The sequence below is a fragment of the Melozone crissalis genome, unplaced genomic scaffold (genome assembly GCF_028551555.1).
Source record: "Melozone crissalis strain CALT ecotype California unplaced genomic scaffold, PUWL_Pcris_2 ptg000236l_1, whole genome shotgun sequence".
Classification (NCBI taxonomy): domain Eukaryota; kingdom Metazoa; phylum Chordata; class Aves; order Passeriformes; family Passerellidae; genus Melozone; species Melozone crissalis.
Window position 1 is genome coordinate 315,839 of NW_026535997.1, and position 21,782 is coordinate 337,620.

At 47.2% G+C, this 21,782-nt stretch overlaps 1 protein-coding gene across 1 annotated transcript in view; it reads left to right on the top strand.

Annotated features, from left to right (window-relative positions):
* The window catches only part of LOC128949462 (mastermind-like protein 3), a 29,128-nt gene extending 13,570 nt beyond the window's left edge, over positions 1–15,558 (top strand). The window contains exons 3-9 of the mRNA XM_054294321.1: positions 11,637–11,681; positions 11,814–11,846; positions 12,947–13,093; positions 13,500–13,554; positions 14,273–14,461; positions 14,586–14,663; positions 15,353–15,558. Of these exons, the coding sequence (XP_054150296.1) occupies positions 11,637–11,681; positions 11,814–11,846; positions 12,947–13,093; positions 13,500–13,554; positions 14,273–14,461; positions 14,586–14,663; positions 15,353–15,558 (753 nt within the window). The remainder of the gene's footprint in view (positions 1–11,636; positions 11,682–11,813; positions 11,847–12,946; positions 13,094–13,499; positions 13,555–14,272; positions 14,462–14,585; positions 14,664–15,352) is intronic.
* The last annotated feature ends 6,224 nt before the right edge of the window (positions 15,559–21,782 follow it).

Below are 21,782 nucleotides of genomic sequence, written 5' to 3' on the forward strand. Positions count from 1 at the left end.
TCCTTCAGTTTTATTCATTACAACTGCAGTTGTGAAGCACTATGGTTTTGAAAAGTCTATAGCCAGTAGCAGCATATTTTTACATAGAGTGCTACCCTTTCCTGGTGGTTTTTTGTGCCATTTTTTTCCTGAAAGCGCAAGTTAGCATCATCAGTTTTAGCTTTCCAATCTCATAGCCCATTCCAGCTGCTCTGAGCTCAGCATGCACCTGACCTGTGTCTGTGTGAAGGAGTGCTCTCTGATGGTCAGTCTGTACTCCCGGCATGGCTAGGATGTTCCACATCACCACCAAGGTGTACCTCACATCTCTGACTTCGTATTTTGTCTTTCATTTTATCTTTGTGGGTCCTATTTCTGATGCTTTCCAAAACATTTCTAAATAGTCAAGCCTTATGCCACATAGAAGCATTAGGTTATCGGTATGTGTGTTCCCTGCAGAAAGATTTCCTAACGTTGCAACGTGTGAGTGTCCATAGTAGGAACACTCAAGATCTCTTGAAAGACTGTCCAAGTGAGTGGTTAAGTGCAGATTTGGAGTCCTTTGCTCAGGAGGTTCTGCCAAACCCCAGCTGATGCATCTAATTTGCTGAAGAACGTGGCTTCTGCTCTCTCAGCAAAGATTTCATTCCTCATGGGCAATGGGAAGCTTGCCCTCTCTATGTTAATGCTCACCAGCTCAGTGTTGTCTGCCACAGCCAAACTTGTTAATAAGGAGGGGAGCAGATCAGCTGCTCCCTGTATTCTTTGTTCTGTTGTTGCATTCTGGAGTCCTCCCACTCACACTCAGCCCCTTTTTCATGTGTGAGAGGAACATTTTGTGTGCCTTAGCCTGCAAGCATATCTTACACACTGGGACAAAGCCACCCATTCTGTGGCAGCACATCTCCCAGACAGGGGCTTAGTCCTCATTTACACCCGGTGGGAGCTTGTTAGCAGCTCTTCCTGGACAGTAAGAGAGGAGCTGCCCGGAGAGGACCAAGTACCTCATGAGAAAGCAAGCCCAACTTTAGCAGCATTGTCACAAAATTGCATTTCCTCTGTCTCCTTTTCGCTTCTGTTTCACACTTGGGCAATGTTAAAGCTGATTACTCACTCCAGAGGCTTAGTCTTTGGCTCATGCCAGTACCCTTCTGTTGAATCTGTTCTGTCAGATCTCTCACTTCTGGTTAAAATCTGGTTTGAGAAACAGGTAAACATGTGAAATGCCTTTTGTTTGGAGAAACTGGAGAAAAGTCTGTGTCTTTGAAAAATAGAAAGAAAAAAATTTGAAAGTGTCTACCTAGAGAGAGTGTAAGGTCTGTCCTGAGATGACTCCTCCTTTTGTGACATGACATTCCTTGAAGAGTAAACATCCTCAAAAGCATCTGACTTTTAAAATCATTTTTGTACATAGTATTGCCTAGAGAAAGCAAGATTCCTGAGACTGCCCAGCATGCACTTTCCAGGGAATTATTTTTCCAGTGTGTATTTATTTCCCTCTGAATCCAGCAGGTTGGGGGGATTTTTTGTTTTTGTTGGTTTTTTTTGTTTCAATCTGTCCTATATTATTTGTCTGCTTCTTTTCTCTCTCCCACTACTCCATAAGGCATTTTTCTTTCTCTCTGTCTAAGTTCCCTGCTGAAGTTTACCTCCTGTTTCCCCTCATCCAGCTTTTATCTCTCTACTTCCCCTCCTTACCCCTTTAATAGCACAGGACCTTTTTCTGGTGTTGTCACAGCTCACAGGAAATTACTGCAGACACCATGGCTTTCTGTGGTCTGTATACCTCTGGCAGATGGAAATAGTATGAAATATTTGTTGTCATAGTAAATGGTTTTTTAACCAGTCATGGGACAGGTGAAGAACTGGGGAATCTCAGCTATAATCTCACTAATGTTGCAGCACCATCCATGAGATGAATTTGGCCTCTACATCTGCAGTCTGACTGCTAATCCATCTCAACCAGAATTGCAGCGTTCCAGACTATGGAACAGCTTCACTGGATTGAGATTATTTGCAGTGTGCCCTTATCACAGATGGCTGAAACAAAACAAAACAGGTAGGAATGTTCTATTGTTAAGTGGCATAGGACATGCACACCCTAGGGGATTTGTCTATGGCAGGAGAATGCAGTAAATTAGGGTTACAAACCCTTGCAGCCTTGCAGATGGAAAAGCAATTTTAAGTGATTTTTTTGGGAGAGTAACTTTCAAACCCCCCATATCATGTGAAACTGGTCCCATCACTTGAAGACAACTTCACTGTTCTCACAGACGTGCATAGAACAGAAATATTTAAAGCCTTTTAAGACATTTCTGGCATAATTACTATGTGTATCACAAACTACACAGTGTACATGGATGTATTGTAAAATTTAGTGTATGTGGTCAGTCTGAAGATGCATTCACTTTATCCATCTGACTCCGTGGGGGTTGCTAGTCCAGAATCAAGGAGAATAATTTCTGTGGTTCCCCAAGCACCTGCTCACATCCCCCAGGTAAAAGGAACACAATGGGGAAACTGTATGTACCAAAAAGCTTGTGTGTCTGCAGTGGGTGAAGCTCTGGGTGTCAGTGTGATTGATTTTCAGTTAATTGAGAATACAATACCTGGTCTCTCTTTCTCTCTCCTCCATTTTTCTTATCTATTCCACCACTTTTAATTTCCTATTAATAGACTGTGCTTTTCCTTTTCAACTTAGTGAGAGATTTCTCACCTACACAACCTTAGTCAATGGGAGCACTTACATAAGGACTGCACTGTTTGCCCCTGTGCATCTTAATGAAATTGGAGAAATTGTGGGGGTTTTTCCCCTTGTTCTTTGGAATTGCATTCTCCTTTCTCAAAGACTTTTTTTGGCCTCACAAAATTAGATCATAACTTTGCAGAAAACAACCCACTGTGATCACAGCTTCATTGCACAATGCCTGTGCTTTCTTGAATGTTGTTCCCATCTCTTCAAGATGAAGTAAGATCCAGTGGGTTGGACCTTTGATCTGCATAATAAAAGGCAAGGAGATAGTTTGTAAATCCTTCCTTTCTCCATCTTTATTCTTTGCAATTTGGGACTCAAAGACCTGAAATAATTTTTGCTTGCTGAGAGGAAACTTTATGTAATATATGTGGAGAAACTATTATGATAATTAGCGTTGTTAGGAAAAATCAATGTGTGTAAGTCATCCAACAGCAAGCAATGATCTTCTCACAATCAGCAATTTATCATGCATTGTCAATGCAGGAGGGCTAAGACTATTTTATTCAGATAAATTTCTCATTCATTTAGTCAGTAAATCATGGTGCACTTCATGATAGTAATTTTTAATGTGACTGCATTTTGTAAAGTTTTAATCACACATAATGGATTTTATCTGACAATGAGGTCAACCTGTAGTCTCTTCCTCTGTCATTTGAATCTTACCATCCCATCATGGGGAAGATCACAGTCACACCTGGAAGCCCCAGACTGCAAGGAGATAGGAAATACAAGGGGCACAAGAGGATGAATAGTTTAGACTAATTTTTATCAATTGAGGCTTAGGTGAGGATTTACTCTTGGTGGAACAATAACAGATTATACTTGATGTATCCTTGCATCTGAGTGTAGCTGAATTTGTTTGAAAACTCTTTGCATGAGCTCTCCAATGAAGCTTTTGATCTGACCAGCTTGAGCCTGAGCTGCAAGAGCACCTTTAATCCACTGGGTACCCTGGGAAGGATGTAGCTAATGCTGCTCTTTTGTCTGCACTCCATGGTGAACTTTTCCATTGGAAAAGCAGTCAACGATGAGGCATAGAAGTGAGGCAGGGAACCTTTGTGGTTTTCAGAGAGAGACAGGCTGTTCAGTGTCTTCATCTTGAGTCTGAGCTCTGCTGTGACTTGCTCATTCTTAAGCTGGAAGGAAAAGCCCTGTTGTCTTTGTCTACAACAGGAGTGTGCCCTGGATCTTCCTCCCAGCTTCAGTTCAATTCTTCAGGTCTTGCTTTTGTTTCTGAGTAGCTGAGGAGTGTTTCCATTTGCTTCTTATAGATGTGGTTTGAGTTGATGTCTTTCCCCTTTGAAGCAAGCTATGGATGGCTCTTCTCTTTCCTGCTGCTCTCCCTGTGTTCTGGTAATCTCCTTTTCCCCTGCACTGCCTTGCACAGGTCTGTGGTACATGGTTGGGTCCAGGTTTATTAAAGCCCTGTAGGTGTTCCTGTGCTCCTTCCAGCACAGGAGCTATCCTATGGCCACCTGCATGGACATGGTTTTCTTTGCTCCCTTTTACTGATGTGAGATCAGGATGTCATTTAGAGAGGTGTTTGAGTTCCTTTGGGATCAAAGGGCCTCTGGAAGTACAAAATCCTCATCATGTTCCACAAGGCTGGCTCTTGGAAGACCCCTTTAATTTCTCCCTCCAGATCCCCTGATTCCTTCCTTTTGTTGTTCCTCTGAGAGACTGACAATCTAGAGGCTGATGATCCTTTCTCTTACCACAGAACTAGAGAGGGGAGAGGGAGAACTAATTGTCCATGAATTTTGCAGGAGTTTTTTCCTCCTGTGTCAAAAGACTGGCATACCTTGCATGTACTGAGGCTGTGACTTGCCACCCTGTGATGGCTTCCATGTGGAGCCTGACCTGCTCTTTCCAGGTCAGACTCTCTCTTGTTACACTGCTGCAAGTCAGGAATATTCACTGGATAATGAACTTATGCAGAAGCACTTTAGAAAAAAAAATGTGGTCATTAGTTTGGTAAATGGAAATGGAATAAACCTGCTCTGATGTTTTGTTTGGGCGGTTGGAGTTTTGTTTTGTGAGTATTAAAGAGAAGAGCAACCTTAAAACATTGTGTCTTGGCAGGCTTTTAGTATCTCTCTCTGTGCCTTTCTCTGTCTCACTAATGCAACTTTGCCTACAGCTTCATGCATTAGCAATGCAAAGCAGATTTTGAAAGCCAAGGGAATCCAGGCTCTTCCAGATGAACACTGATTTAAAAGAGACAAAAATCTAGAAAAAATAAAGGTTGTTCAAGTGACATATGGTGTGACAGTGACCCTACTGTAAGGACAGATGTACAGAGCTAATGGTAATCCTACACCAGAGCCAGATAACATTCTGAGGTTAGGAAATCAAAGCCCCATGCTTTGGCTTAGCAGAGAATTAGCATGTGGAGCTCTGGAAACAGGGCAATTCAGTTCTTAGCCATGTTGCATTTGGGGCTTTCAGCTTTGGTAGCAGCAAGATCCTACCTCATCCTGTGCAGGAAAATCAGACCCACGTAGTTTGGCCAGGGAACAGAGTGCATTTAGTAAAGCTCGAGTGTTTAGATGGATCGGTGAAGAAGGTGTGTACTCCCTCTGATAATTAGTTCTGAGAAGTTCATGTCTCTTACTGCAGAAACAGCTCATTCACTGCTTCAGAGCTGTGGGGCTTTTAAACTGGGGAATAAGTGCTGACTTTCAGAGCAGAGGCAGCAGCAGTGGTACCCAAGGGATGTTTTGGAGCCTTTTCCCATGGGGACCCCAGGAGCTAACCTACAGCAAACCAAGCCTCAGGTGTGCTCAAGAGCCACCTGTGCTGACACAAGTTTGATATCCTTTAATGACAGAAGAGAATCCCAAGGCTTGGGGTGCAGCCGTGGCTCCCTTGAGCCCCTGGCCAGCAGAGTTTGGAGCAGCTTCAGGTGGCCAAGCACTGTGCAAAGACATGTTCTTCTTCTTCCAGGGAGGGGACTACACATGATGCCATTGTTTTATTTGCCAGAGGCTTGGCATTTACATAAATGCTGTGCCCCTGTTAAAAACAAAGTCATGATCAGTAGGGAAAACCAGGAATGTTCTGTGTTCTCTGGCAAAATACCTCTGTCTCCCTCAAGCCCACCTCTCTGCCCTACTTCTTGTGACTCCCCTCTCTTTCTTCTGGTTTTAAAATATATTTAGCAATGAGATCTTCCTTATTTGTATTCTCTGAAAACACAGGAAGTAGGTCATGTCTTCCAATACATTATATCAGCAGCAGTCATTGGAAAACAGAAATTAATAGGGTAGGACCATAATTTTTTGGTGCAGTTTTGGATGCCTTAGCAGCATTCAGTTAGGCTTTATTTTTAAAGTGGCAAAATGTTCCCAGTATCAACAAAAAAGATTATAGCACTGACTTTTTACCATGCTCATTCAATTTCTTTTTTATGTTTACTTTTGCTTTCCCTCAAACGAGGTATTTGGGTATAAGAGAAAAACACAAATTTAAAATGTCTAAAGGCAACACATGATTAAAAAGTTAAAAAATTTTTTCAGGCTTATTTTGGAAAGTGTCCTGACTCAGTTGCAGAAAATAGGCAAGGATTTATAGAATTTGTTGATGTTGTTCTTCAAATCCTATGCACATATTTTCTATCATTATTGTTCAGGAATGGGGACCTGTTGTATTTTTTTCTATTTGCTATCAAATATTTTCTGTCATAGTATCTGGATCCAAGTACAAAATCTATGTTATGTTAAGCTGTATTCCAGTCACTACAAAGTTGAACTCCTTTATCTAATTAAAAGGCACGTCAGATTTTTTTAATACAATCTTTCTGAAAGATTTTTGGGCTTATTCATTACTTTAGAAGGAAGCTTAGGTGTTTAGTGTCATTTCTCTTTGCATTTTGCATTCAAATTAAAAAAAAAATTAATTGGCCTCTGTGCATATCTGTCTCTGCTTTTTTGTTGTATCATCTGCTTCTTGTTTTCCTCCTGCAAGCAGAGTTATATCCTCTTGCTTAGAATAATGTGTTATGGGGGAAAAGAGGAAACTGATTTAAGTACTTAAACCAAAAAACTTACACAATCCCCTCTTGTTTTTGCTGGTGTCCCTGGAAGCCAGAGCACAGTCAGTCATTCCTGCACACAGTCAATAGCAAATATTTTAAATCAAGGCTGTTCGCAGAGTATCCATGTTGGGTTTTGTTGCAAGTGATGGATCACTAATAGTTCAAAACTCAGAGACTGGGAGCTTCTTTTGTAAATGGAAGGGGATTATTTCATGCTGTTGAGTGTCCCTGCCAAAGTAGAAAAGTCTCTTAGGAGAGGTGGGGTTGTGTATCCAGGAGTTGCTTGCAATGTACAATTTCAGTAAAAACTGAAAACATACTTAGGAAAAATCAAACCAAGCAAACAAAATTTCAGCTCTGTGCTGCTGCTCTCAGATCAAGCCCCTGAAAAGGAAACACAACATAATACTCACCTGGCAAATGTGGCCTGATCAGGGTTTTGGCTTGTGAAATATGGCTTGGCTCAACAGCTAATAAAGTTGCTTGTAATACAGAGGGCTTGCTCAATAATGGTATTATGAAAATTCTTTTAATTGTTACACATAATTGCTCCTGAACTTCATGGTAATTCTATTTTGGAGTACTAAAACTTGAGTTAGTAGAATCATGAGCACCGAGCCGGTCTGCCTGTTCTTGTTCCATCCTCTTGACAGCAGGTGCAGTGTTTCAGTTCACCCAGCTGTGTTCTTCACATGCAAAGGGAAGTTTTCACAAAGGCAGCGATGCTCCCAAATCCCACAGAAACTGAGTGCAGTTATGTGATTGAGTCTCTAAGTCTCATTTCTTCTTTTAAAATTTCTCTCTGTATCTTTATCATTTTGGTTTCACTAGACAAGAATGCCCAAACGTCTTCCACAGTTGGTACATTTGATTAGAAACACTGACAGATAAATATAATCCCTGCTACCCTTACCATGTTCCTGCTTTCACAGGCATTAGCTGTTAGCCCTTAAGAACTGGGAAACAAAATGTAATAAATCTTCCATTTCACCTCTTTGTCGCCCTTTTTCTATCAGAGTGGCCCTAAAGGGGCTTTTGGTCCCCATGACACCTCTCCATAGCCTGTCAGGGATGATATAGCATTGGCATTTTGGGAAATCCCTGTAGTTCTGGGGACTTAACAATTTGGCTTAGGAATCACAGCCTCTTTACTTGAGTCACTGATCTTATTAGAGAAACCTCCTAGACACAGGGCTGCAGTTTTTTGGAGAGAGATGGACAGCCAGCTGCAGGACACAGGTTTTTCCTAGAGCCAATGAGCACCTCTTTGTCACTAGAGTAGAGCAGAAGACTCCAGAGTGGCAATGCTGTCTTGGCAAATGCCTTTTCCATTGCAGACTGAACTGCTCAGGGTCCCCCCAAAACAGGGCTTGTCAGCAACTCAGCCTTGGACATACTCAGATCTTATCCTGCTTCTGTGTACTTGCACTCCTCTTCCTTTAAACATCCCAGTGTTTCTCTGAGACCTTGAAAGGGCAAAGGAATGTACTGCTGATTCTCACTTTCTCTTGAATGATGCCCTTGAGTGGCCTCTGAGGGAGATAACACTTCCCAGGCTTATCACCTCTTTGGTATGGAAAACCCATTTTTTCCCCTCCGAGGGAGTGTCCTTGGGCCTCTTACCTCAAAGTTCAGGATAAGCTCTCTTTCTCTGACAAAATCACAGTGAGTGGAAAGAGACTGGGGCATTCACAGCTGGCACAGAAACCTTGTGAAATACAGAAGCTTCCTTGACTGTGGAGTAGCTGGGATGTCCAGAGTTCACCCATCTTGCAAGATGGCAAATGTTGCAGTACTCATCAAACTCCAGCAGAGAAAGGAGGGAAAGGAGGTGCCTTTTCCTTTTCCTGCCTCACCTGTGCACGTGCAGGGCCCGATACATCCCTAATGCACATCTCTGTAATTTCCAGAATTGTCTCACTTTAGGAGGTTTGATCCTGACTAGCTGGGAGTCTGAGAAACAGCAGAGAGCATATAAGGGGTGCAGACACAGAACTGCTTCCAGGCTCTCTGATTTGTGAGCTAGAATAACGTGTAACAATAGTTACCACTCCATAGCAAAATGTACTAAAATAGAAAGCTTCCTATTTGATTTTCTTTGAGCCACACCTCCACAAAATCCAGCCACCCACAAATGAAGCACCAACAGCTTCAGCTTGACACTTTTAAATATAGTAAAAAGCTCTTGAGAAGGCTTCCAGGACAGCATACATTTTTTGGGACATGTAGATCCATTTTTCTCTGTAAGAGGGAGAGGCGGTTCTGTGCAGCACGAACAGGAGTGGGGAGCAGCAATGGGAATTAGAGTGAATTTTCCCCCATCACTCTGGAGAGTGATCACTTTAGAGTTCCACCTTGTTAAATGGCTGGCTGGAATCATGCATGATTAATGGGCAAAATGAAAATTAGATTATGTGTCTTCACTCTTCCTGTGACCTCTACTTTCTCCTGTATCAACTTAAAGCAGCTGGGGGTGGGAGGGGAAGGGAAGGAAAAGAATTCAAATCCTGTATAAAAATCCAGAAGAGAAAGGGAGAAGGAAAGGAAAGGTGCAGGGCCCCTCTGCAAATTATATGCCAAGAATCATGGCTTCTGAAGTATGAATCCCACAGTGCTAAAGCTTGAGGAATTAAAACGTGGAAAAAATGCCAAATTTTCAGGCTGCCTGTCAGTAGCACCACATATGCCAATCACCCATGTGGAACTGCATCCTCTGGGAAATCTGGCTTCCCTGTGCACTGCACACAGGAGGTGACCTGTGGTTCAGACTCAGTCAAGCCATCGGAACAGATGCCTTCCCCTTTGTGGAAGAAAGTTTCAGTGTGTTGCCCATTTTTGGACTCCCGTTTGGACTATCCATTTGAAGACATGAGTCCTAGAGGCAGAGGGAAATCCCTGCTTGCCTGCAGGCGTGGGGCTCTCTGGCAGTTGTGACATCCTTCAGTGCTGTCTGTAATCAGAGCATAGATCTCTGCACTCACTCAGGGGCACCTCATGTGTGGAGGCACCAGCAGCCTGCTCTCTTTTCATGCCTCTCTCTGTAATATCAGAAAGCAAAGGTTTTCCTCACCACTTACAGACTGCTAGCACAGAACAAAATGCGTCTTGCTGTGCCCTCCACAACTTCATTCTTTGGAGGAAAAATGCACATATGAATCCTATATTCACTTGAAATAGCTAAAAGTCAGTGTGTTACATGATTTGCTACAGAGTCCATGGAGTGTGCTCCCAGGCACAGGGTGTGAGTCCTGGGATATCCTGTGCAGGGTCTGCAGTTGGACTCTATGATCCTTGTGTGTCCCTTCCAACTCAGGATATTCTATCATTTTGGGGATTTGATTCCTGATTTTTAAAAAGTTCAGGGTTGGCTGTTCTGTGATGGTCTTTTCATCTCCCTTGCATGAGAGTAACAAAAATGCTATAAGAAACTTCACCATTTCCTTTGGGATTGGCAGAGCTGGGCTTAACAGAGCTGGGATTTATAAAGCTGGGATTAACAGATCTGGGATTGACAGAGCTGGGATTGACAGAGCTGGGATTAACAGAGCTGGGATTGACAGAGCTGGGTTAACAGAGCTGGGATTGACAGAGCTGGGATTAACAGAGCTGGGATTGACAGGGCTGGGATTAACAGGGCTGGGATTAACAGAGCTGGGATTAACAGAGCTGGGATTTGGAGAAGTGGGATTAACAGAGCTGGGATTAACAGAGCTGGGATTGACAGAGCTGGGATTAACAGAGCTGGTTTAACAGAGCTGGGATTAACAGAGCTGGGATTGACAGAGCTGGGATTAACACAGCTGGGATTAACAGAGCTGGGATTGACAGAGCTGGGATTGACAGAGCTGGGATTAACAGAGCTGGGATTGACAGAGCTGGGATTAACAGAGCTGGGATTAACAGAGCTGGGATTAACAGGGCTGGGATTAACAGAGCTGGGATTGACAGAGCTGGGATTAACAGAGCTGGGATTAACAGATCTGGGATTGACAGAGCTGGGATTAACAGAGCTGGGATTGACAGAGCTTGGATTGACAGAGCTGGGATTAACAGAGCTGGGATTGACAGAGCTGGGATTAACAGAGCTGGGATTAACAGAGCTGGGATTGACAGTTGGGATTGACAGAGCTGGGATTAACAGAGCTGGGATTAACAGAGCTGGGATTGACAGAGCTGGGATCAACAGAGCTGGGATTAACAGAGCCGGGATTTGGAGAACTGGGATTAACAGAGCTGGGATTAACAGAGCTGGGATTAACAGGGCTGGGATTGACAGAGCTGGGATTAACAGAGCTGGGATTAACAGAGCTGGGATTAAGATCTGGGATTGACAGAGCTGGGATTAACAGAGCTGGTTTAACAGAGCTGGGATTGACAGAGCTGGGATTAACAGAGCTGGGATTGACAGAGCTGGGATTGACAGAGCTGGGATTAACAGAGCTGGGATTGACAGAGCTGGGATTGACAGAGCTGGGATTAACAGAGCTGGGATTAACAAAGCTGGGATTAACACAGCTGGGATTGACAGAGCTGGGATTAACACGGCTGGGATTGACAGAGCTGGGATTGACAGAGCTGGGATTAACAGAACTGGGATTAACAGAGCTGGGATTAACAGAGCTGGGATTGACAGGGCTGGGATTGACAGAGCTGGGATTAACAGAGCTGGGATTGACAGAGCTGGGATTGACAGTTGGGATTGACAGAGCTGGGATTAACAGAGCTGGGATTGACAGAGCTGGGATTAACAGAGCTGGGGTTAACAGAGCTGGCTTTAACACTGGCTCCGAACACTTTCTCCATGAATTCCCCCTTTGGGAACGTTTCCTTTGGCAATGTTCCCGTCTCTCCTTGCCTTTCCTTTAGGGAGATCCACGTGTCCACGGCCTGGCAGTGCTCGAGGGAGAGAAGGTGAGTGCTTCCAGAAGATTCTTGGAATGCTGGGGGATCCCTTGCTAAGCTGGGGGATCCTGCCTGGCATTAAATCCCAACCCTAAATCCCTGCTGTGTCCTCATTGCCTTTCCTGGGTCCTCTGTCCCCAGGGGGAGTCAGGAGAGCCAGGACCCAAGGGACAGGTGAGTGATGGGGATTTGGGACCGAGGACACCCCAAAACTTGGGTGGATTTGTGGGATCCTGAGCTGGATCTTCCCTGCTGAGGTGCTGGGGGAATATTTTCCCTGGAAATGGGGCCCAGTGATCATGATCAGCCCTGGATTCAGGCTCAGCTCCTCCTTGGGGTTAAACCCTGGATTCAGGCTCGGTTCTGGGCTCAGCACCAGGTTCAGGCTCAGCCCTGTTTTGGGATCCAGTGCTGGATTCAGTCTCAGCCCCATTTTGGGATCCAGCCCTTGATTCAAGTTCAGCCCCAATTTTTGGGATCCAACCCTGGATTCAGCCCCAGCCCCAATTTCTGGGATCCAGGCCTTGATTCAGCTCCAGCCCCATATGGAATCCAGCCCCAATTTTTGGGATCCAGCCCCAATTTTTGGGATCCAGCCCCAATTTTTGGGATCCAATGCTGGATTCAGCCCCAGCCCCAATTTTTGAGATCCAGCCCTAGGTTCAGCCCTAGCCCAAATTTTTGGGATCCAACCCTGGATTCAGCTCCAGCCCATTTGGGATCCAGCCCCAGTTTTTGGGATCCAGCCCGTTTTTGGGATCCAGCCCTGGATTCAGCTCCAGCCCCATTTGGGATCCAGCCCACATTTTTGGGATCCAGCCCCAATTTTGGGATCCAGCCCGTTTTTGGGATCCAATGCTGGATTCAGCCCCAGCCCCAATTTTTGTGATTCAGCCCTGGATTCAGCTCCAGCCCCATTTGGGATCCAGCCCACATTTTTGGGATCCAGCCCCAATTTTTGGGATCCAGCCCGTTTTTGGGATCCAATGCTGGATTCAGCCCCAGCCCCAATTTTTGTGATTCAGCCCTGGATTCAGCTCCAGCCCCATTTGGGATCCAGCCCCAGTTTTTGAGATTCAGCCCTGGGTTCAGCCCCAGACCCAATTTTTGGGATCCAGCCCCAGTTTTTGGGATCCAGCCTGGGTTCACCCCCAGCCCGGTTTGGGACCCAGCCCTGCCCATGTTTTTTGGGACATTTTGGGCTCTCGGGGTGCAGCCCCCATGCTCAGCACAGCCTGAGCCCCTCATGCCCCTCTCTCTCCATCCCTCCTCAGCAAGGCATCCAGGGAGAGCTCAGCTTTCCCGGCCCCTCGGGGGATGCAGGAGCGCCGGGAATTCGGGGCTATCCCGGCCCGCCCGGCCCGCGGGGGCTGGTGGGGGAGCGCGGAGTGGCGGGAATGCCGGGCCCGAGGGGCACAGCCGTGAGTACCCTGATCCTACAAACCTCCTCATCCTCCCTGCTCGGCAGGAATTGCCTCTGCTTCCCACCCAGCTCCTCGGGGAACACGCTGCTGTTCCACTCAGGAGCTGGGATCCTGCTTTCCTGGGGAGGAATTCTGCCTTTCCCACTGTGTATGGCATCCAAAAACTGTCCCTGTATAAACCAGCCAGCAGCAGGGATTTAAAGGGTTGGGATTTTTCCCTAAAATCCTCATTTTGGACTCTAATGCCATGAGCACAGAGCAAGCTGAGCACTTGCCCTGGGACAGAACAGGGAAGAGCAGGGTGGGAAGGTGACCTGGGATGCAGGGAGGGGATGGAGATTGGGATTTGGGCTGGGAAGGGCTCTGGGAGGGGACAAAAGGAGTGAAATTCTCTTCCTGGCAGGGCCGGGACGCTGGGGACCAGCACATCGTGGACGTGGTGCTGAAGATGCTGCAAGGTGAGGGCGGAGCGGGGCCACCAGATCCCACGGATCCCATGGATCTCTTCCCATGGATCCCACCTCATGGATCCAGTGGATCCCATCCCGTGGATCCCATGTGGATCTCTTCCTATAGATCCCACCCTATGGATCCCATTGTTCCCATCCCATGGATCTCTTCCTATGGATCCCATCCCATGGATCCCACCCCATGGATCCTGTGGAATCCCCTCCCCATGGATCTCACCCTATGGATCCCATCCCATGGATCCCATGAATCCCATGGGTCCTGTCCCATGGATCTCTTCCTATGGATCCCATCCCAGGGACACCACCCCATGGATCCGGTGGAATCCCCTCCCCATGGATCTCATCCTATGGATCCCATGCCATGGATTCCATGGTTGCCATCCCATGGATCCCACCCCATGGATCCCATCCCATGGATCTCTTCCTATGGATCCCATCCCATGGTTCCCACTCCATGGATCCCACCCAGTGGATCCCATCCCATGGATCCTGTGGATCCTACCCCATGGTTCCCATCCTGTGGATCCCATCCCATGAATCCCATCCCATGGATTCCATGAATCCCACCCCATGAATCCCATGGTTCCCACCCCATGGATCCCACCCCATGGATCCCTTCCCATGGATCCCATCCTGTGGATCTCATGGTTCCCACCCCATGGATCCCACCCCGTGGATCCCATCCCGGCCCCTCTCTGCCCCACAGAGCAGCTGGCAGAGGTGGCCGTGAGCGCCAAGAGAGCTGCCCTGGGTGGGGTCGGGGCCATGGGACCTCTCGGTCCCCCCGGCCCCCCAGGGCCACCCGGTGATCAGGGACCCCACGGCCCCATGGGACCCCGAGGTGTCCCCGGAATCCTGGGAGCTGCCGGGCAGATCGGCAATGTCGGACCCAAAGGTGGGTGGTGGTGACATGGTGCCAGGTGCAAACCCTCCTGGGGTGGCACTGCCATGTTTGTCCCCATCCCTGATCACCCATCCAGGGTTGCCATGGAGTCCTTCCCTCCTTTTTGTACCCACAGGGAAGAGAGGAGAGAAGGGCGAGCGGGGAGAGGTTGGCCGTGGCCACCCGGGAATGCCAGGTCCTCCAGGGATCCCAGGTGAGACCAGGTGTCCCCAGGTGGCCTTTGTCACCTTGGGGTGATGAGCCCAGCGGTGGCCGGGGACCTTCTGATCCATCCCACAAAACCTGCACAGGTTCATCCCACAAAACCAGCCCAGGCTCATCCTGTAAATCCGCTCAGGTTTATTCCACAAAAATTGCCCAGGTTCATCCCGCAAAACCTTCTCAGGTTTATCCCACAAAATTTACACAGGTTCATCCCACAAAAACTGCCTAGGCTCATCCTGTAAATCTGCTCAAGTTTATTCCATAAAACCTGCCTGGGATCCTCCCACAAAATGGGCCCAAGTTCATCCCATAAAACCTGCACAAGCTCATCCCACAAAACCTCAATTCATCCCTATTTCTGAGAAAAATCCCTATTATTTCTGAGGAGAAAAATCTCTATTTTCCAGGGGAAAATCCCTATATCTGAGGGAAAAACCCTATTTCTGAGGGAAAAATCCCTATTATTTCTCAGGAAAAAAAAAAAATCCCTATTATTTCTGAGGGGAAATCCATGATTCTGAGGGAAAAAAAATCCCTATTATTTCTCAGAGGAAAATCCCTATTATTTCTGAGGGAAAAACTCCTATTTCTGAGGGGAAAACCCCTATTTCTCAGATAAAACCCATCTCTCAGCTTGATTCTCAGCACCCCACCCATCCCACCCCGTTGCCTTTCCAGGTCTCCCGGGCATCCCCGGCCACGCTGTGGACGGCAAGGCGGGCGAGCGGGGCCTGCCGGGCTCCCCGGGCGAGGCGGGCCGGCCGGGGCTGCCGGGGCCCGCGGGCCTGCCCGGCTTCTGCGAGCCCGCCGCCTGCCTGGCAGCCTCGGCCTACGCGGCCGCCCGCCTCCCGGAGCCGGGCAGCGTCAAGGGCCCCTCGTTCTGAGCGATTCCCCGTGAAAATCCCTTCCCAAAGTGACCACAACACTGCACTCCCACAGGGAGAAGTTTCCGCGCTTTCCCGCTTCTGGTGTGAGGGTGGAGGCGGGGGAAAACGCAGCCTTAAATTGTTAATTTTGGGACCTGATTTTCTTTTACACAGTTCTGGCAGCATAAAAAAATCTTAGAGTGGGTATAAATTTTATTTAAATACGCTTTAGGGTTGCTCCGTTCTGAGCAATTTCCTAAGGAAAATCCCTTCCCAAAGTGACCACAACACTGCAATCCCACAAGGAGAAGCTGCCGCACTTTCCCGGTTCTGGTATGAGGGTGGACAGCAGAGAAAACACAGTCTTAAACTGTTAATTTTGGGACTTGATTTGTTTTACTCAGTTCTGGCAGCATAAATTCTATTTAACTATACTTTAGGGTTCCTCTGTGCTGCCCCTCATTCTGAGTAATTCCCTCATGAAAATCCCTTCCAAAAGTGACCAGAACACTGCGAGAAGTGGCCTCGCATTCCCGGTTCTGGCGTGAGGGTGGACAGAGGGAAAACACAGCCCTAAAATGTTAATTTTGGGAATAACCCCAAATTTGGGACCTAATTTTCTTTTACAGAGGTCTGGCAGCATAAAAAAAATCTTAGAGTGGGCATAAATTTTAGTTCATGGAGAGAAGCTTCCGCGCTTTCCCAGGAGAAGCGGCCGCGCTTTCCTGGTTCCTGTGGTGAGGGTGGACGCAGGGAAAACACGGCCCTAAAATGTTAATTTTGGGACCTGTTTTTTTTTTTTTTTTTTTACAGAGTTTTGGCAGCATACATTTTACTTAAATATACTTTAGGGTTCCTCTGTGCTGCCAGAATCTGTAAAGAGATCTTTATGTGAACCAGAATCAGGGCCTCTAATCCTGTTTCCATCCATGGGGTTTCAAATCTGCTCCCTGCAGCCTTTCCCCCCACCGCCAAAAAAAAAAAAGGAATAAATTTTATAATTCCCTGTGATGTTTGAAGGAGCTGATAAAAATTCCCTTTTTAGCCTTCCCTTTTCTTTTTTAAATTGGAATTTTTCAAGCCCCACCCCCAAAACCAAAATCATGGTTTGATTATTTAAGAGAATTCCCAGCTCCAACTTGGTCACTCCCAGAGCTGTAAATCTTTGTAAAATAGGGATATTTTATAATTGTGATGAGGATAACACTAACTTTTGGAAAAATGGACAATAAAACCGAGCTGGATTCTTAATAAGTGGAATGATTTGTGGATTTCTTTGGATTTAAGCAAGGCCGTGGTGCGGTGCAAAATTTTGAGGGTAGAAGTTGACATAAAATAACAGGATGGCTTCTGAGGTAGTATTGGAAACAGAAAAGTTTAAATAAAAGGTAAAATAACAAAGCTTTTTCAGAGAAAAACTGAGTTGGGGTAAGAGGTTTTTAGTCTTACTAAAACACTCCATAAAAGCAATTTTTTTCTTTGTTCTCTTCTTTATCTAGTGAATTATTTAGGTTAGGCTTTTTAGTCTCTGTCTAATTAGACAGCCCTAAGTTTAAAGTCTCAAAAGTTCTATAAAGTGTCTTTATTCCCATTGGAAAAAAATTCCCATTTTCCGACCCCTCTGAGAAATCCCGCTCCAGCTGTGCCACACATCTGGGCCACATCCCAGCTCTTCCTGCCTTTTCTCCCCACGAGAGGGAGCTGCCAACCCGTGGAATTGGCTCTTCCAGCCTGGGATATTCCCGAAAAACGCGGATTTCCTTCAGGAAGGGGCTGGAGCATCCCCCGGCACCGGGCTGAGGGGGGAAAAGGGGGAATTCCCTTCCTTTGACCCCTTCCCGCTTTTGGGACGGACATGGAAGGGATGGAAGGGGCTGGGAGCTGGATTTTGGTCCTGGAGCAGGGAAAACCACTTCCAGGTGGGATCAGGGCTGAGTTTATGTTCTGGAGCAGGAAAAAGCCACTTCCAGGAAGGATCAGGGGCTGGGTTTTGGTCCTGGAGCAGGGAAAAGTCACTTCCAGGTGGGATCAGGGGCTGAATTTGGGTCCTGGAGCAGGGAAGAGCAACTTCCAGTGGGATCAGGGCTGAATTCGGTTCCTGGAGCAGGAAAAAGCCACTTAAGGAGGGATCAGGGCCAAGTTTTGGTCCTGGGACTGGGAAAAGTCACTTCCAGGAAGGATCACGGGCTGAATTTTTGTCTTGGAACAGGGAAAAGCCACTTCCAGGTGGGATTCGGGCTGGGTTTTGGTCCCGGAGCAGGGAAAAAACCACTTCAGGAGGGATCAGGGCCTGAGCAGGGAAAAGACACTTCCAGGTGGGAACAGGGCTGAGTTTTGGTCCTGGAACAGGGAAAAGCCACTTCCAGGTAGGATCAGGGGCTGGGTTTTGGTCCTGGAGCAGGAAAAAGCGACTTCCAGGTGGGATCAGGGCTGAGCAGGGAAAAGCCACTTCCCAGGACAGAGCAGGAAAAGCTCTGCTGTGCCTGTGGAGCATCCTGGGCATCCAGGAGTTTCCAGGAATCCTTGGGAGCTCCTCAGTCCCACACAGCACAGCCTGGGATGGGATGGGTGAGCTCCAGCACATCCAGGGACGCTGCTCCAGCTGATCCTGCACCTTCCAGAGGCAGCAGAGCTTCCCCGAAATCGCTGAGGGCAGCAGTGAGGGAGCTCTGCTTGGCAAGGAGCAGCTCTGACCTTCCTGATCCATCCTGGCAGGCGGCAGGAATCCGGAGCCTGGCAAAGCCGGCGTCTGGGAAGGCTAAAAAGCTCGGGAATTAATTAAAATTCCGGGAAGCAGCTGTCTGGAGCTCCTGCCTCTCTCTCTCCCACCTGCTCGTGCCTCATGGATTCTCCTGGGAGCCAGCCCAGTCCTTGTCACCTCAGCTGATCCCTGCTCCCAGACAGCCAAACCTCAAGATCCAAAGCCTGGCCAGGCAGGGCTTCTTTTCCAGGCAAAACCAGGTGGAATCTTTCCAAATTAATTCCAAGAGTTTTGAGAATCTGCTCCCTGGGAATAGAGGAGGAGGAGAGCAGCGTCCTGCCCGTCTTTGGTGGGATGGGAAAGGAAAAAGAGAAGAAGGGAAAGGGAATTGAGGATCATTTGGGATTGCACCAGTTCCTCCTCCAGACCTCCAGCAGGAGCTTTCTTTTGTTTCCCAGCTCCTTGGAAAGCTATGGGAAAAGAGGAAGAATTGGGATAAATGATAGCCTGGAATAATTAAATTAAATGGGCAGGGACACCTCCCACTATCCCAAGTTGTTCCAACCTGGCCTTGGACACTTCCAGGAATGTGGCAACCACAGCTCCCCTGAAATATCCATCCCAGCCCCTTCCCACCCTCCCAGCGAGGAATTTTTCCCCCAAATCCCATCCAAAGCATCCTTTTCCCCAAAAGGCACCATGTCCCCCTCGGTTATGCACCTGAAATCCCACCCCGGGACATTCCCGTGGCCATGAATAATTCAGGAATATCAGGAAAGTTTCGCGAAGCTGATGAGCCCAAATCACCTGGAGGAGGTGAAGATGAGCTAATCACCGTTTGTTCTCTCTCGATAGCTGATTAACTGCTAATTAGAATATTAAACAAGGGCTTAAATACGTAAATGAGCTTCTGAGGACAGAGTTCGTTATTGAGGGTGCCATAAAATTCCTGATTTTTATTCTTAGATTATTGTTTGATGGGTTTAATTTTTTTGCCTCCTAAAGAAAGGGTTTTGTTTTTAAAGTGTTTTGTTCTGCTGGAATGTTGTAGGATCTGGGATAAATTAATCCCAAACTCCATCAAAACACCAGGAAGGTGCTCCCAGGTCCACAAGGAGGATGCCCAAAGTTCAGGAAGCTTCTCCAAGAAAAAAGGGCAAATTTTGGATGCTCTGCCCAAAATAGCTCCAAGATTCGTGCAGGGTGAGAGGAGGGAACGAGGAGTCACAGGGAATTCACTTCCATCCATTTCCATGGAATTGGCTGCGGGAATGAGGCTGGAAAATCCTGAGAGCCCAAATTAAAGGTGGGGAAGAGCAGGATTGGCCCGGCAGTGACAGGAGGGGACAGAGGTGTCACACACAGGGGTGGCACCCAGGCAGAAAGCAGGGATGGAAAGCACCATGGAATTGCGATGGTAGGAAAAGATCTCCAGAATCATCAAATCCAACCTTCCCACATCCATCCTTCCATGGAGCCCACTGACAGGGATGCTGCTGATGGGATGAGGGCTTGGAAAATCCTTGGGGACGTGGCTGGAATGTTGGATCCCCTCCCTCTGCACCCAAACCTGACCCCAGATCCCATCCCAGGTATCCCTGCAGGACAATTCCTGCACAACCCTCCCTCTATGGGAAGCAGGGAACAGCTGCCTCCTCTCTGAAAATGAAATAATATTAATTAAGCCTCTTAATGAGGGTTTGTTGTGGCATTAATTAACCCCCAGGCCTTGGCAGAGGATGGGGGTTGGGGTTCTGCCCCAGCACTTCTGAAGAATTCCCAAAACCCCAATTCCCAAAATCCCAATTCCCAAGATTCCTGTTGTGATTTTCCCTGCCTTGCCCTCAAATCCTGGCAGCTGTCCCTGCTCCGGTCACCTCCCCGGGCTGCCAAAATTTGGGATGTGATATCCTTAAACCTCTCTCTGCTGCCAACACCATTTTGTTCCCATCTGTTTTCCAAGGGTTTTTCCAAAGGAGCTCAGCCCAGCCCAGCCCAGCTTGGCAGCATCGTCCTGCCCTAAAACCATTCCTTGAGAGCAGCAGAGAATTCCAGAGGGGTTTGGGATGGAAGGGACCTTAAGGACCATCCTGCCATGGTTTTTCCATCCTGGCCTTGGACACTTCCCAAGTTGTGCTTGGGAATCCTTCATCCATCACGGGATCATGACATTCCTGTGAGGAATGAGCTGCTGGTTTGGGATGAAGCTGCTCCTGCTTGAAATCTCTCCATTCCCAGCAGAAGGAATGGCAGCACCAACGAGAAAATGGAGGGAAAAAAAATCCCAAATCCAGCAGGGAATGGATTTTTGGAGCCAGAACCTTCTGGCGTGGCAGTGCCAGCAGCAGGAGCTGCTTCCAGCAAGATTGGGAAATTCAGAGCTGGGATCAAGGGGCTGCATCCAGGTGCTCCAGCTCCTGACAGGTGGGAATGGTGCAGTTAATCCATGGATTTGTGTCCAATTCCAAGCGGTTTGGCTGCCCAGGGTGTGAATTCCCAAGAAGAATTGGGGTTTGGGATGGAAGGGACCGTAAGGACCATCCTGCCATGGATGCCGGGAAGTTCAGAGCTGGGATCAAGGGGCCGCATCCAGGTGCTCCAGCTCCTGGCAGGTGGGAGTGGTGCAGTTCATCCATGGATTTGTGTCCAATTCCAAGCGGTTTGGCCTTCCAGAGTGTGAATTCCCAAAAAGAATTGGGAATTTTGCTGATTGTGGCAGCTCCTCCCATCTGATCCCACATCCAGGGCAAAGCTACTCCAGGTTCAAGCAGCTCCATCAGCCTCACCCTGAGCTCTTTTTTTGTGCCTAAACACAGATTTTAAACAATTTTTCCCATTTTTTGCCAGATTTCCTGGCAGATTTCCAAAGGAACGCTCCAGGACAGCGCCTGCAATCCCAAAGCTGTCCCAAAGTGCCCAGTGCTGGCTCCAATGATGTTTTCCAGGCACTGAGAAGTGGTGAAAACAGGGAAAATCAATAGTTACAATCCCAGTGGCTCGGTTCTGCTGATGAGCCGTGTTCTCCCTGCTGAAAAACCGGGGAATTGCGAAGGAAAAGGGAAAAAATTGGGGAAAAAAAGGGAGAAAAAGGAGGAAAAAAAAGGGGGAAAAGGGGAGGGGGTAAGGGAAAAAAAGGAGAAAAAAAAGGGGGGAAAAAGAGGAAAAAAAGGGGTAAAAAAAGGGGAATAAAGGGAAAAGGAGCACAGAACTCCCCTCTGTGCCATCTCCCTTTTAACCTCTTGTGTCCTGAATTCCCTTGGGAAGATCCAACCACGCCCTTCCAGTTTGGAAGGGGATTTTATCTGAATTTAATCACCCTTTAATGGGAGAGAGGCCAAGAATTCCCAAGGCTTCCCAAGGATTTGTTCCACAATCAGCTGGAATTGCCGCTGGAAAGGGCAAATGGAGCAATAATTCCTGGATTTAGAATTATTATTATTATCCCTAACACCCCTTTATCCCTCCATCCTCAGGCTGAGTTAAAGTGATCTTTCAAGTGACATTTAATTAAAGAGATATATAATTTATAGTTTATTTTATA